Source organism: Ranitomeya imitator, chromosome 1, assembly GCF_032444005.1.
Source record: "Ranitomeya imitator isolate aRanImi1 chromosome 1, aRanImi1.pri, whole genome shotgun sequence".
Lineage (NCBI taxonomy): Eukaryota > Metazoa > Chordata > Amphibia > Anura > Dendrobatidae > Ranitomeya > Ranitomeya imitator.
The window spans coordinates 6,523,254-6,536,149 of NC_091282.1; the positions used below are offsets into that span (position 1 = coordinate 6,523,254).

General features: G+C 48.8%; 1 protein-coding gene across 1 annotated transcript in view; it reads right to left on the minus strand.

Moving 5' to 3' along the window:
• Positions 1-12,896, minus strand: part of LOC138657566 (killer cell lectin-like receptor subfamily G member 1) — a 179,703-nt gene that overhangs the window by 69,506 nt on the left and 97,301 nt on the right. The window contains exons 4-6 of the mRNA XM_069745329.1: positions 11,930-12,019; positions 2,237-2,323; positions 971-1,024 (exon numbers count right to left, since the gene is read on the minus strand). Of these exons, the coding sequence (XP_069601430.1) occupies positions 971-1,024; positions 2,237-2,323; positions 11,930-12,019 (231 nt within the window). The remainder of the gene's footprint in view (positions 1-970; positions 1,025-2,236; positions 2,324-11,929; positions 12,020-12,896) is intronic.

The following is a 12,896-nucleotide window of genomic DNA, read 5'->3' on the forward strand; positions in this document are numbered from 1 at the left end:
CTGCAGGCCAAACTGAACGTGGACAAATCCTGTTTTAAATATTTTGTGACAGGCAGAATGGAAGCTGTAATCTTCAAACTTTTACAGATAACAACTACAGGAATGCCTGATTGTCACACAAGATTTTGATGAAGAAGAGGAATATGAAGGAGATAATGAAGTTGAATATGAAGAAGATGAATGAGAAGAATATGAGGAATTTTTAAAAAAAGGATAATAGGAAGAAGGTGAAGAAGAAGATGAATAAGGTGAAGAAGAAGTTGATGAAAAATATGCTGCTGTTGAGGATGATGAAGAAGAAAGTGTGGTAGAAGTTAAAAAAAAGGTGCAGAGCATGGAAGTAGAGAAACATAAATATCTGACAAAATCAAAAAAACCTTAACATAGTCAAAATCTTTTGGACTCCGAACGTCTTAAAAAATTTATAATTCCTGCTATTCCATTTGAATTAAACCTCTATGCCTTTAATGTCCCCTCCACCTCCTCCGGTACATTCTACATTATTCTTAGTTGTTTTCCTTCATGTGGAATTAGGCTACAGGGAAAGAAAGGGTTTATTTTAATTCCGATATTTTGGTCCCATTGACTTGTATTGGTATCGGGTATCGGTATCGGCGAGATCCGATATTTTGCCGATATCGGCCGATCCAATCCGATACTTTCGAATATCGGAAGGTATCGCTCAACACTAGTAGTTATGCATGTTGAAAGTAGTTCTGTATGATGAGTACTTATTGATCACCTGGGCAGCGTCATCAAAAAAATTCAATCAAGCAATGGAGCAATAATACGGGACATTTAGAGGGGGAGTAAATGGTTTTCCAAATCCCTTGTTACCACCAACGAATATAAGAGGTCTCGTCAGTACACCAGCATCATCAGTAATGCCGCTGACAACCTGTGACCATAACTTCCCTGTACACGACATCTACTTGCTCAGCAGGTGTCAGGCAGCTCATGTGGACTGTACCTGATGCAGATGACATCGCTGATCCATTCCCAGGCCGGGTGTTCGCTCCTGCACCTAGAAATGAGAGAGTGCACAGCCAGCATCACATAGATGTAAGTGCCCTATACACATAGATGTAAGTGCTCTATTCCACCAATACTGATGATTTATTGTACATACATGGTTTTATAATTGCATATACAAATGAGGTGGTTAGGGGTTGGTTGGTTAGTTAATTATCATACAATTTAGCTGTTATCTCATTGGTTGACTGAGTACATGATATATTTTGACTGAGTACATGGCATATTCTGACTAAGGTCTACCTAGCAACAAGCTGATTTAGCACTCTTAAAAGTAGCTGTCACATTTATCCTGCTATTCAGCAGGATTCTAGACATTAGTTCAAGACATCTGGCCTAAGTTCCGGTTTTTGGGTGTCTGGAAAGTACCGAGGAACCATCTGGCCTAGCTCATGTGGTCAAATCGAGCAATTGAATATAAACTAGCTGAGTATATAGATATATTTGCGTTTATATGAGTATATATGATTATAAAGGAGTATACATGCAAGTGAGAGCTACATGATATATATATTTCCATCACACTTGCAGCGGGGGTTGGCACCCTGGGAAGCGATATGGCGCCCCCACTCCACGTCGACTGACCCTTTATGATCTGTATAGGGTCATAAAGGGTCAATCAACATGGAGCGGGGGCGCCATATCACTTCCCAGGGTGCCAACCTCCGCTGCAAGGAAGGGACATACATATAGGGTAAGGCACTATCTATCTTCCCTAGTCAATCACAGTGCATAACTTCTTTTGCACTGTGATGCCACTGACACTACTAGCATTTGACCCTTCATTCCTTTTTTATACATAAATAGAATTTTTTGGTCTTTTTGATACACTTTTAATATTCATTAATAAAAGTTATTTTAGGGTTCTTTTTTTGTTTCTACGGTTTTTTGACTATTTGTGTTACTATCAATATAACGTGACATGAAGATCAAACATAAGGGGACAACAGAGAAGAAAAGAGAACATGAAGAAGGTAGAAGTCAGAAGAAAGAAGAACTGGACAAACAAGGAAGGAGAAAAAATTAGAACAATGAAAAAAAACAACAAATGTAGCATAGAGTAGGAGTATTCACCCATGTGAGAAGTACGGGAGATGCGTACAGATTGGTGGCGCTCATGACACAGGACGGGTTTTTACCACGACCAGTGGTCTCATGAAGGAGTCTTACATGAAGTGCATTAGATTTTATATCAAGAACTCACAGAAGACGAAACCAGTTATGGTGGAGATGAGAAGAACCAGACACATGGCGGCCAATGAGGGGACCAGGATCACAGAGAAGCGCCTTCCTGCAGGATCAATAAAAAGTACATTGCTCGATAATCACAAAAACCATCAGCAGGACAACAAAGATTACATCAAGAGATATTTACATTTCAAAAAACATCGCTACGAAGCATGCAATCTCATACAGTTAATTACACGTAAAGCTGCAGCACAAGAGAAGTCCATGGGATATGAAATAATGCTTATCCTCACATTCTAAGCCTTCTTCTGAAACGTTTCCAGCCTCTTACCTACACACAGTCCTGAAAGTGGTGAATACAAGGCCTGAAGAAATCATGCGTCAACTCCTCTGACTGCTCTACGTCCTCCAATACACTGATAACATCAAATCTCTCACATCAGCTCCTGTGATTGCTCTACGTCCTGCATTACACTGGCCACGGTGAGGAAAATGTATGTCACGATAATGTAAAAACCATAGCTGAGGGATTTTTGCACTTCTGACCATGGTCCCAAAAGCATGGCAGCTGTAAAACCCCCCTCTCTCTTCCCCCCTGAATACAACAAACCAGCCCTATGGCAGACACTGGGTAGTTTGAAGCTAGTGTGTGAGCAGGGTGTGGCTTTAAACTGCAGGTGACCGATCCTGCAAAGCCACCTGTGGTCCCTCCCTTCTCAGTCAGGAATTTCTTTGTCTCCAGGGTCTGAAAACGTAAAGATCTCTGACCTCAGTGGATATCATTTAGCAGCCCTTTAGTGATGCCCCGAGGCTGGAGTATATAAGCCCCCACACTTAACCCAGCCGAGAGTCTGAGTTTTTTTGCCCGAGGAGCTGTACTATGCACTGGGATATTTGGGAGCTCTGTCTACAGCATGGTTTTGCCTGACATGAACTGAGAACATGTGAGTTTTACCTTTCTTCTTTATTCCATGTTATTTTATAATTGCTTGTACATTTTATCAATGGTCTCATATTGAAACATCCTTGTAATATTTTCTATAAACAATGCCTAATCTTTCGGAGAAAAATATATAAATGACTAGTTTCATTCTTCCTGTTTTAAAACGTACCCTAAGTCTTCTGAAGGGAATTACGCTACTGTTTTGGGTTAGCTTCAGACCTGTTTAAACGAAGCTGGTGGCAGCATACCTTGTTCTGTGCCTTTGGGTGTCGTTGTAGTGACTGCGGCGTTGATAATTATTGTTCCTGCCTGAGTGGGAGTAGTTATATTGTGTCGCTGCAGCGAGCCCAATAGCCAGTACATAGCAGGCAGACTTTCTGGCGACTAATTACCCAGGGTGCAGTACCTAATCTGACCTGAGAGTAAGGGGGACTCAAGAGAGCTACAAGTTCAAGCAGAACATAAATCCCTGCAGTTCATGGTATATTGAAGAGCAGTGGGATAATTAAAATAAGCCCCTGCTGTAAACTAAGAGGTCAATAGCCTTGTGGGTGTTTTTTTTCATCACATTGTCGCAGTGGAGGGATAACTAAGATAAGCCCCCTGCACATGTGATAGCCGTCTGTTGGCCTAAAGTCACCCTGATCTGTGACGTGGGGGTGACGGTCACGGTGTGAATCGCATATTGGTGGCAAGGCGGTGGGATCTTAGAGCATTAGTGATTTGGTTTGAGCGATCATTCCTCTCACTAAAAACTTGTAAAGTTTTTGCGATGACTCTGCGCAAATAAGTTTGGAGAACGAACTCAGTGTTTATTAGTCCTGAGACAATTGTGTACTGGTAATTATCCCCTCCCTTCTCTTTGTTTTTCTGTCCTATCTTTTATTTGGCAACCATTGTTGTGCTGGGAGAAACCTTTTATAAGCAGCAGATCAAAGACACCCTTATTGCCTTATGCAGGTCACAGCACATTGACTTTGCAGGCAAAAACAAAGCCCAACTGGTCGCAGATCTGCTGCAATGGGAAGCTGCTCTAGACCAAGCCAGGCCACAGAGCCCAGTGGCCCCAGAAGCCAGCACAAGCAAACATGGTACTGCAGCAGAGGTCCAACCATTGAATGCCGGCACTATTAGCAATCAGGGCGAATTGGACCCCCACCTGCTGGCGGTCTTGGAACTACTCCCCGCCGATGACGGTGATGGACGTCGACAGCTGATCCAGCAATACCAGGAGAGAGCCGAGCGGCAAGCGGATCAGGAGTACCAGCTGCAGATAGCACAACTGCAAATGCAGGTGGCATCCCAGTCCAGCCGTGAGCCCAACAGTGCTCAGATACCGAAGCCCCAGTCCGATCACTTTCCTATTATGGAAAAGGACTGGGGACCCACTTTGACCAGTGGACCCAAGGACTGTCAGTGATCACCTTTGCACAGCTGCGAGACCTGATGATCAAAGACCAGTTCTTACATCTTTGCCCAGCTGAGGTGCAACAGTTCGTGATGGACAGAGAACCCAAAGACGTGACGAAAGCAGCGCAGATTGCCGATGCCTATGAGGCCAACCGTAGCTCGGAAGTGCGGAAGCCAGTCACTACCAGCTGGAGAGGGGGTAAGCCTGCATCCAACGCCAGTGCCCCTGCCAGCCAACACACCAGAGGTCCTGTCCCCGTGGCCACCAGCACCAGACCTACCACCGAACCTCGCCAGTGTTTCTTCTGCAAGCGGACTGGTCATGTCAGTCACTACTATCCAGACAAGCAGAAGAACACCCCAGCCAAGGCCCCAGGGCCTAATGCAGCAGTTCTTTTGGTGGGTGGTGTGGTTGGGAGGGTGTGTGACAACGTACAGCACGTCACTGTGAGAGGCCATGTTGCTACAGGCCTCAAGGACATCGGGGCTGAACGAACCCTCATCCGACCCGAACTGGCGGCCCCTGAAGAAATCATTCCGGGGAAAACCCTAACTGTCACTGGGATTGGGGGCATCAGCTGTTCCTTACCGATGGCTCGGGTATATATTGATTGGGGTGCCGGGAGCAGGGTGAAGGAAGTGGGGCTGTCGGATAATTTGCCCACTGATGTTTTGTTGGGGACTGATTTGGGGAGGATGGTTGCATACTACGTCACTGATACCCCTCCCCAATCTACTAATAAGGGTAAAGTTAACCCTGATGATGATGATGATGGGAAATCGCATGTGTTACCTGACCATGCTTTATCTTGTAATGATGCATCTAATAACCATTTTTTTCCTAGGATTGATGGTGAAAATGTTGTACCTGTGCCAGCTGAACCTGATAATGATTTTTCTGTGAAGGTTAATGTGTCCATAGGTACAGGCGTGCCCAGCCATGTCGCTCTGCGGAGTGAGACGGCTGAGGAACCCCTAACAGGGGCAAGTGTCGGTGCTACAGGAAATGGGGAGATGCATGGGAACCGTGAGGCAGGTGAGGCCATGCAATTGGCCAGTGCCAACGATGACGGTAACTGGCCCATAAGTAGCAATGCTCCTGAGGTAATGGGGGTTGATGGGGAGGTAGAGCCCATAGCAGCGCCGGCTGATGGGTCTGTAGAAACCCTCGGGGACCCTCCTCAGTCAGTGTGACTGAACCAGAGGTGGACCCAGAGCAGGTCCAAGAGGGTTCCCGTGGGGAAGGGACCCTGACATCGCTTCTGGCTTCCCCTAGCCAGGAGTTTCAGGCCACTCTGCACACAGATGCGAGCCTAGAGAGTTTGAGGCAACTCGCCGAGACGCCCACCTCCGAGACTGATAAGGAGAGGGTGTTCTGGGAATGAGGAAGGTTGTACCAGGAGACAGTACCCAGAGAATCGCAAAAGGAGTGGTTGAGGGAAAGACAGCTGGTCGTCCCGCAGCAATTCCGGAGTGAGTTGTTACGGGTTGCCCATGAGATCCCACCAGCTGGACACTTGGGGATCAGCAAAACTATGGCCCGGCTGTCTCAACACTTCTATTGGCCTACGATGGTGACAGATGTGTCAAACTACTGCCGCTCCTGTATCACCTGTCAAAGAATGGGGAAGGCGGGGCCTGCTCTTAAGGCTCCCCTGATCCCGTTGCCAGTGATAGAGGAGCCTTTCCAGAGGATCGCGGTGGACATTGTGGGCCCGCTGGCCATCCCCAGCAGCTCTGGAAAGTAATACATCCTTACTGTGGAAGACTACGCTACCCAGTAGCTTTGTCGTCAATCGTTTCACGTGTAGGATTTCCCAGGGAGATGCTTACTGATCAAGGGACCAAATTCATGTCTCACCTAATGGAGGCTCTCTGTAAGAGAATGCAGGTGAAGCACCTGGTATCGAGTGCGTATCACCCAAAGACCAATGGCTTGTGTGAACGCTTCAATGGTACCCTCAAACAGATGCTACGCATGCTGGTTGAGACCCAAAGGCGTGACTTGGAGCGGTACCTCCCACACCTGGTATTCTCTTACAGAGAGGTTCCGCAGGCCTCGACGGGGTTCTCCCCCTTCAAGCTCCTGTATGGCAGGCGAGTCCAGGGAACCGTTGGGTTGGTAAGAGAATCCTGGGAAGAGGAGCCGAACCCTTCTGAAGTGTCCATAGTGGAGTATGTCATGCGCTTCCGTGACAAGATGCAGACCTTGACGCAGTTGGTGCATGACAACATGACGCAGGCTCAGGCTGACCAGAAGCACTGGTACGACCAGAACGCCAGGGAGCAGACCTACCACGTGGGTCAAAAGGTGTGGGTGCTGGTCCCCGTACCAACGGATAAGCTTCAGGCAGCCTGGGAGGGCCCGTATGTCGTCCACCAACAGCTCAACCCGGTCACCTACGTGGTCACGCTTGACCACGCTCGGGGTAGTCGAAAGGCCTTTCACGTCAACATGATGAAGGCTCATCACGAATGTGAACCTTTCGTCGTACCAGTTTGCAGCTTGCCCGAAGACGGGGAGGAAGACACCCTCCTGGACATGCTGGCCCAAGGCCGGTGGGTCCATTGAGGACGTGGAGGTAAGCACCTCACTAACCGTACCCCAGCGGTCACAGTTGCAGACCAAGCTGGAACCCTTCTGGGCCATTTTCTCCAACTGACCTGGAAGGACTGAGTTAGCAGTCCACGAGGTGGACACCGGGAATCATGCCCTACTACGGCGAACACCTTATCGAATATCCGACCAGGTGCAGCAGGTTATGCGCCAGGAGATCGATGAGATGTTACAGCTGGGGGTGATTCGATGGTCAAAGAGTGCGTGGGCCTCACCTGTAGTTCTTGTGCCAAAGAAGGATCGGACCACCCGGTTCTGCATGGACTACAGGGGGCTCAACACCCTCACCACTTCTGACGCGCACCCAATGCCGCGCATCAAAGAGCTGCTGGAGAGGTTAGCTGGTGAAGATTACCTAACAATAATGGATCTGAGTCGAGGATACTGGCAGATTCCCCTGAGCCCCGAAGCGCAGGAGAAGTCTACCTTTATCACACCCTTTGGATTGTACGAGTCCACGGTCATGCCCTTCGGCATGAAGAATGCCCCTGCCACTTTCCAGCGGATGGTCAACCTCCTGCTTCATGGACTGGAGGAGTACGCTGTGGCGTACTTGGATGACATTGCCATCTTCAATTCCTCCTGGGAGGAACACCTGCAGCATCTTGAGGAGGTGCTCAGGCGAATTCACCGAGCTGGCTTGACTATCAAGCCGGGAAAGTGCCAAATGGGCATGAGTGAGGTCCACTACCTGGGGCACCGGGTAGGCGGAGGCACCCTAAAGCCAGAGCCTGAGAAAGTGGGAACGATCGTGAACTGGCCCACTCCCAGGACCAATAAACAGGTGATGTCTTTCCTGGGCACTGCAGGGTACTATAGGTGCTTCGTACAGCACTATAGTAGCCTAGCAAAGCCCTTGACAGACCTCACCAGGAAGAAGCTACCCCACATCGTCAACTGGACAGATGGCTGTGAGGGGGCCTTCCAGGCGTTGAAAACAGCACTCTGCAACGCCCCTGTGTTTAAAGCAGTCGACCGTTCTTGGTACAGACTGACTCCAGTGAGTTTGGCCTTGGTGCTGTGCTCAGCCAGGTTGACTCGGAGGACCAAGAGCACCCCGTGTTATACCTGAGCCGGAAACTTGCCGAGGGAAGTGGCCTACTCCACCATTGAGAAGGAGTGCCTGGCCATAGTCTGGGCCCTGCAGCGCTTGCAGCCCTACTGGTACGGTCGCACCTTCACCTTGGTGACTGACCACAACCCACTGCGCTGGCTAAACACCATGTGTGGAACCAACGGCAGGTTGCTACGCTGGAGCCTTGCCCTTCAGCAGTTTGACTTCACCATTGAACACAAAACGGGCAGGGAGCATGGCAATGCAGATGGACTGTCCCACCAGGGTGAACCTACTGAGGTGCGCATGGAGGCATACCGTGGGGTTCTGCCTCCCTAGCGCAGACCAAAAGGGGGAGGTGTGAGTAAAATGTATATAATAAGTTTAGTTTCTCTGCCAGCACATATAGGGTGGGCGTTGACCCCCTTTACTTCAGGGTTTAGCTTTTCTTTTCAATGGGTGTAGAAGAGCTTTTATTGCTTCTTGCTAGCCCATGCTGTGGGCTAAAACCCCCCTTCTCTGTGTTCCTGTTCTGAGATGTGTATGTACGGCTCCCAAACCCCTCATACCCCTCCCAAAAGAATTTTTACGATCACTGGTGTCGGCTCAAACCTTCCTCCAGCAGGAACTGGTCTGATTTCCTTCTTTAAAGGCAAGAAGTCCTTTGTTTCATTATAATGAGATATTGTGCCAACGGGTTAGGCTTGGAAAATAATACGTCCAGTTTGTGAATCTCCATCGACGCATCTATCAGCCACGGTAAGCGCGGGCTTCTAGTTCCAACAGGGACAGAGTATGGATTTCTCTGAAACTATGCATCCCATCAAGCCCAAATTTGGTCTCATTAGAACGCCAATGTTAATACTAGATGAATGCTGGGTGTGTTATGATTCTGACATGTTCTGTAGCGGAGATACAGGCATTAGACAAACTTGTGTTAAATTTAGTAAGACTGAAGAGATAGGAGGGTCTGAGGAAAACAGCCCTGTTAGTGATGTCATGAGGCTTTGGTTATTTAAGTGACTCCACTTTACCCAGCCTTCAGAGTCTGTCTGAGTCTTAATTGAGGAGCCCTCACTGCCAGTCCTGATGCATTGGGACATTTGCGAACTCCGCCCAATAGCCTGGTTTTGCCTGAAATGACCTGAACACATGTAAGTGTTAATTTCTCATTTAACCCGTTATTTTTATTTTTACTTTGTACATATTTTCAATTGTCTCATATTGAAACATCTTTATATAACTTTTTATAAACACTGCCTTAAATCTTTTATGGAGTATAATATTTAAAATACTAGATTCGTTCTTCTGCTCTAAAACGTACCCTAAGTCTTCTGAAGGGAATTACGCTACTGTTTTAGGTTATCTTCGGACCTATTTAATCGAAGCTGGTGGCAGCATACCGTGTGCTGTGCCTTTGGGAGTCGTTGTAGCGACTGCAGCGTTGATAATTATTGTTCCTGCCTGAGTGGGAGTAGTTATATCGCGTTGCTGCAGCGTGCCCAATAGCCAGTACATAGCAGGCAGACTTTCTGGCGACTATTTACCCTAGGTGCAGTACCTAATCTGACCTGAGGGTAAGGGGGCGCCAGGGAGCTGCAAGTTCAAGCAGAACTGTAAAGCGGGAAATACATAAATCCCTGCAGTTCGTGGTATATTGAAGAGCATTGGGATACCTAAAATAAGCCCCTGCTGTAAACTAAGAGGTCCATAGACTTGTGTGTGTTTTTTCATCACATTGTTAGCAGTGGAGGGATAACTAAGATAAGCCCCCCTGCACATGTGATAGCCGTCTGTTGGCCTAAAGTCACCCCGATCCGTGACATGGTGTGAATCGTGACAGCGATATACTACTATGTGGGTGGTGCTGTATACTACTGTGTGGGCTGTGCTGTATACTACTATGTGGGCAGTGCTGTATACTACTATGCGGGTTGTGCTGTATACTACTGTGTGGGCTCTGCTGTATACTACTGTGTGGGCTCTGCTGTATACTACTGTGTGGGCTCTGCTATATTCTACTGTGTGGGCTGTGCTATATACTACTATGTGGGCTGTGCAGTATACTACTGTGTGGGCTGTGCTAAATATTACTATGCGGGCTGTGCTATATACTACTATGTGGGCAGTGCTGTATACTGCTATGCGGGCTGTGCTATATACTACTATGTGGGCAGTGCTGTATACTACTGTGTTCTTCAGATTTCTCCACCACATGCAACTGCACCCGGGAAGGGAGGGGATGGGGGCAAAAATCTGAGGACTTTATAGGGGGCAGAAATCTGAGGAGGGCACCAAACTGATCCTTTGCCCCGGGTACAGGAAGAGCTAGATACACCTCTGCCATACCCTCTAAAATCTCCAGGAGACCCTAAAATTGCTCCAGAACACCCCAACCATGCAGCGGATGGTATTACCCCTCCCTGAGAGCCCCCTGACCCCAATAACATAGCTAAATCTCTCAAATTGTGTAAGATTAGCCCCATGCCCCCGCTACCCCCCCCAGAAAGCACATCCTAGTTTAACAAAGGATTAATAGGAAATAAATGAGCTGCCTCATCTAGCTGCCTGGGCTCTGTGATTCCAGCAGCTGGAAATCTGTAATCCCACAGATGTTTTCCCAAGCCCGATCCGATTCCGTGTCGGTCTGAAGCTCGTTCTACAGCTCCTGGGTCTCCCTGCCCCACAGACAGCTGACTGTAAAGGTATGCAATGCCAGCCACTTGTGCAGGGGCCCTCTGAGCTGCTGCTGCTGTTGCGCTGTATGCAGGGCCAGCATCCTGCTGCCCCTAGTGGGATGCCCCCTGTGCTTGGTGCAGTCTCCCCTGCTCTGCCAACCGAGGCAGCCACCTGCTGCCCATACCCTCCTGTTGACCCCTGCTCTGTCGCGTCTCCAGGGCCAGCCCAATACTCTCCTGCATGGCCAACGCCGTTGCGCTGCCTGCTGAGCTGGCCGGCGGCTACTTGCAATGTTCTCCCTGCTGAGGGGCTGGAAGGTAAGGCCCCCATCTCCCCGCCTCCTCCGATCGTAAGAACACCCGCCGCTCCTGCTTCCGGTATCTCCTGCGCAGCCGTAGAAGAAAGGGAGGCCGACTCCTTCCCCTGCTGTAGGCCCCGCCAGACTGTAGGATTCCTCCCGGTTATTGGACATTGGGCCGCCAAACTATGACCCTGGCCACTCACCGGAGGGGCTCCTGACACAGCGCCAGACCCGGGGGGGTGACCTCAGGACTGAGGCGCGCTGAAGGCCTAGTCCTCCATGGCCGGCGTCCATTCTGAGGAGTCTGGAAAGCTCCGGTCACGACCCCTTGCATCAGGCCATGCACAGAGGACTGCAGCCAATCTGTGCCATGCGTGCCTGCAGTGTTCCTCAATTGCTGAAGCAGAGCCTTATCGTCCATATTGCAGGTACCCTATAAAGCTTCTTAACTCTGTCAGGGGCACCTAAAATGGCTACTCACACTAACATGACTGACCCTTTTATATTCCTGCCCCATAACCCCACCTCTGACCCCTAATCCCCTCCAAAACCTTACCCCAGCTCCTCCTCTAACCTAATCTGTTAACCCCTGTCATGTCGGGCTCCCTTCAAGGCCAGGGGCCAAGTACAGCGTCTCTTGACAGATCATCTGAGGAAATGTCCATGCAGAGGGTACATGACATGTGCATATGGAAACAAATATACCTTGGAAAACTCTCTGCTTCCAGATGCTGTGCTCCGCATTTGTGTTTAATTCCAGGTAAGTGTCCTTTGTCCGTTTGTCCTCCAACTGATCTGTAAAATAGAGAAAACTGAACTATATATATGATCTTACATGGGGCAATGTCTGTAATACATGTCATGTCAAACATTAAACATATCTATGTCTCTACAGTGCGCTCTCCTCTCCCTCTCATACAAATTTCCATTGAGGTGACAAACTGCTGACAGTCTGAGTGTCATTGAATAGACTGGGAATTGCCTATAGTGTGAAGTGAACCAGCCTCATGAACATGTGGCACCCCAGGAATTCGGGTACCACAGTGGTGCTGTCTTCCTCATGGGGAGGATAGTGCTATGTCTGGAGACAAATGAGATTTCCTTTGGTAGGTTTACACACACAACACCTTCCAGGCTAGGAGGGGGAGCTCCAAGCCCTGTTTTAGGGCAGCTTCCCTCCTAAAGATCTTGGTTTGGAGGTGGAGAGAACTCAATTTTAGTAGGAGTCTGTGTGCGAGGACAGACAGGAGTGGAGCAGAGAGGAAAGTGAGAGCTCCAGGAGGCCATGATCAGGCCTCTGAAGAGCTACAGCGTAAGACTCCGGGAATCGGGAGCCCGAGGCTTTTGTGGATTACAAAACACAGAGGAGCAGAACCGGAGGGTATTGTTCTATAAGGACTTTGCCCATAATTACCTGTGGCACAGCAGCACCTAGGAGCCTGGAGTCACCGAGAACAGACCCCAGTTTACACGGCTCGAGCTGCCTGCCATACAGGTACCTGCCCTAGGACAGCAGAACGATTAAAGACCTTGTTGAGACACCTGATTTACCCAGGGGAACTTGCTTGTCTCTGGACTGACCAGACTTCTCTGCCTGCCCTGTGATCTGGTGCCCTGGACTGTGGATGCTGAAGTCTTCAGTAAAGGTAAAGAGACTGCAACCTTGTGTCCT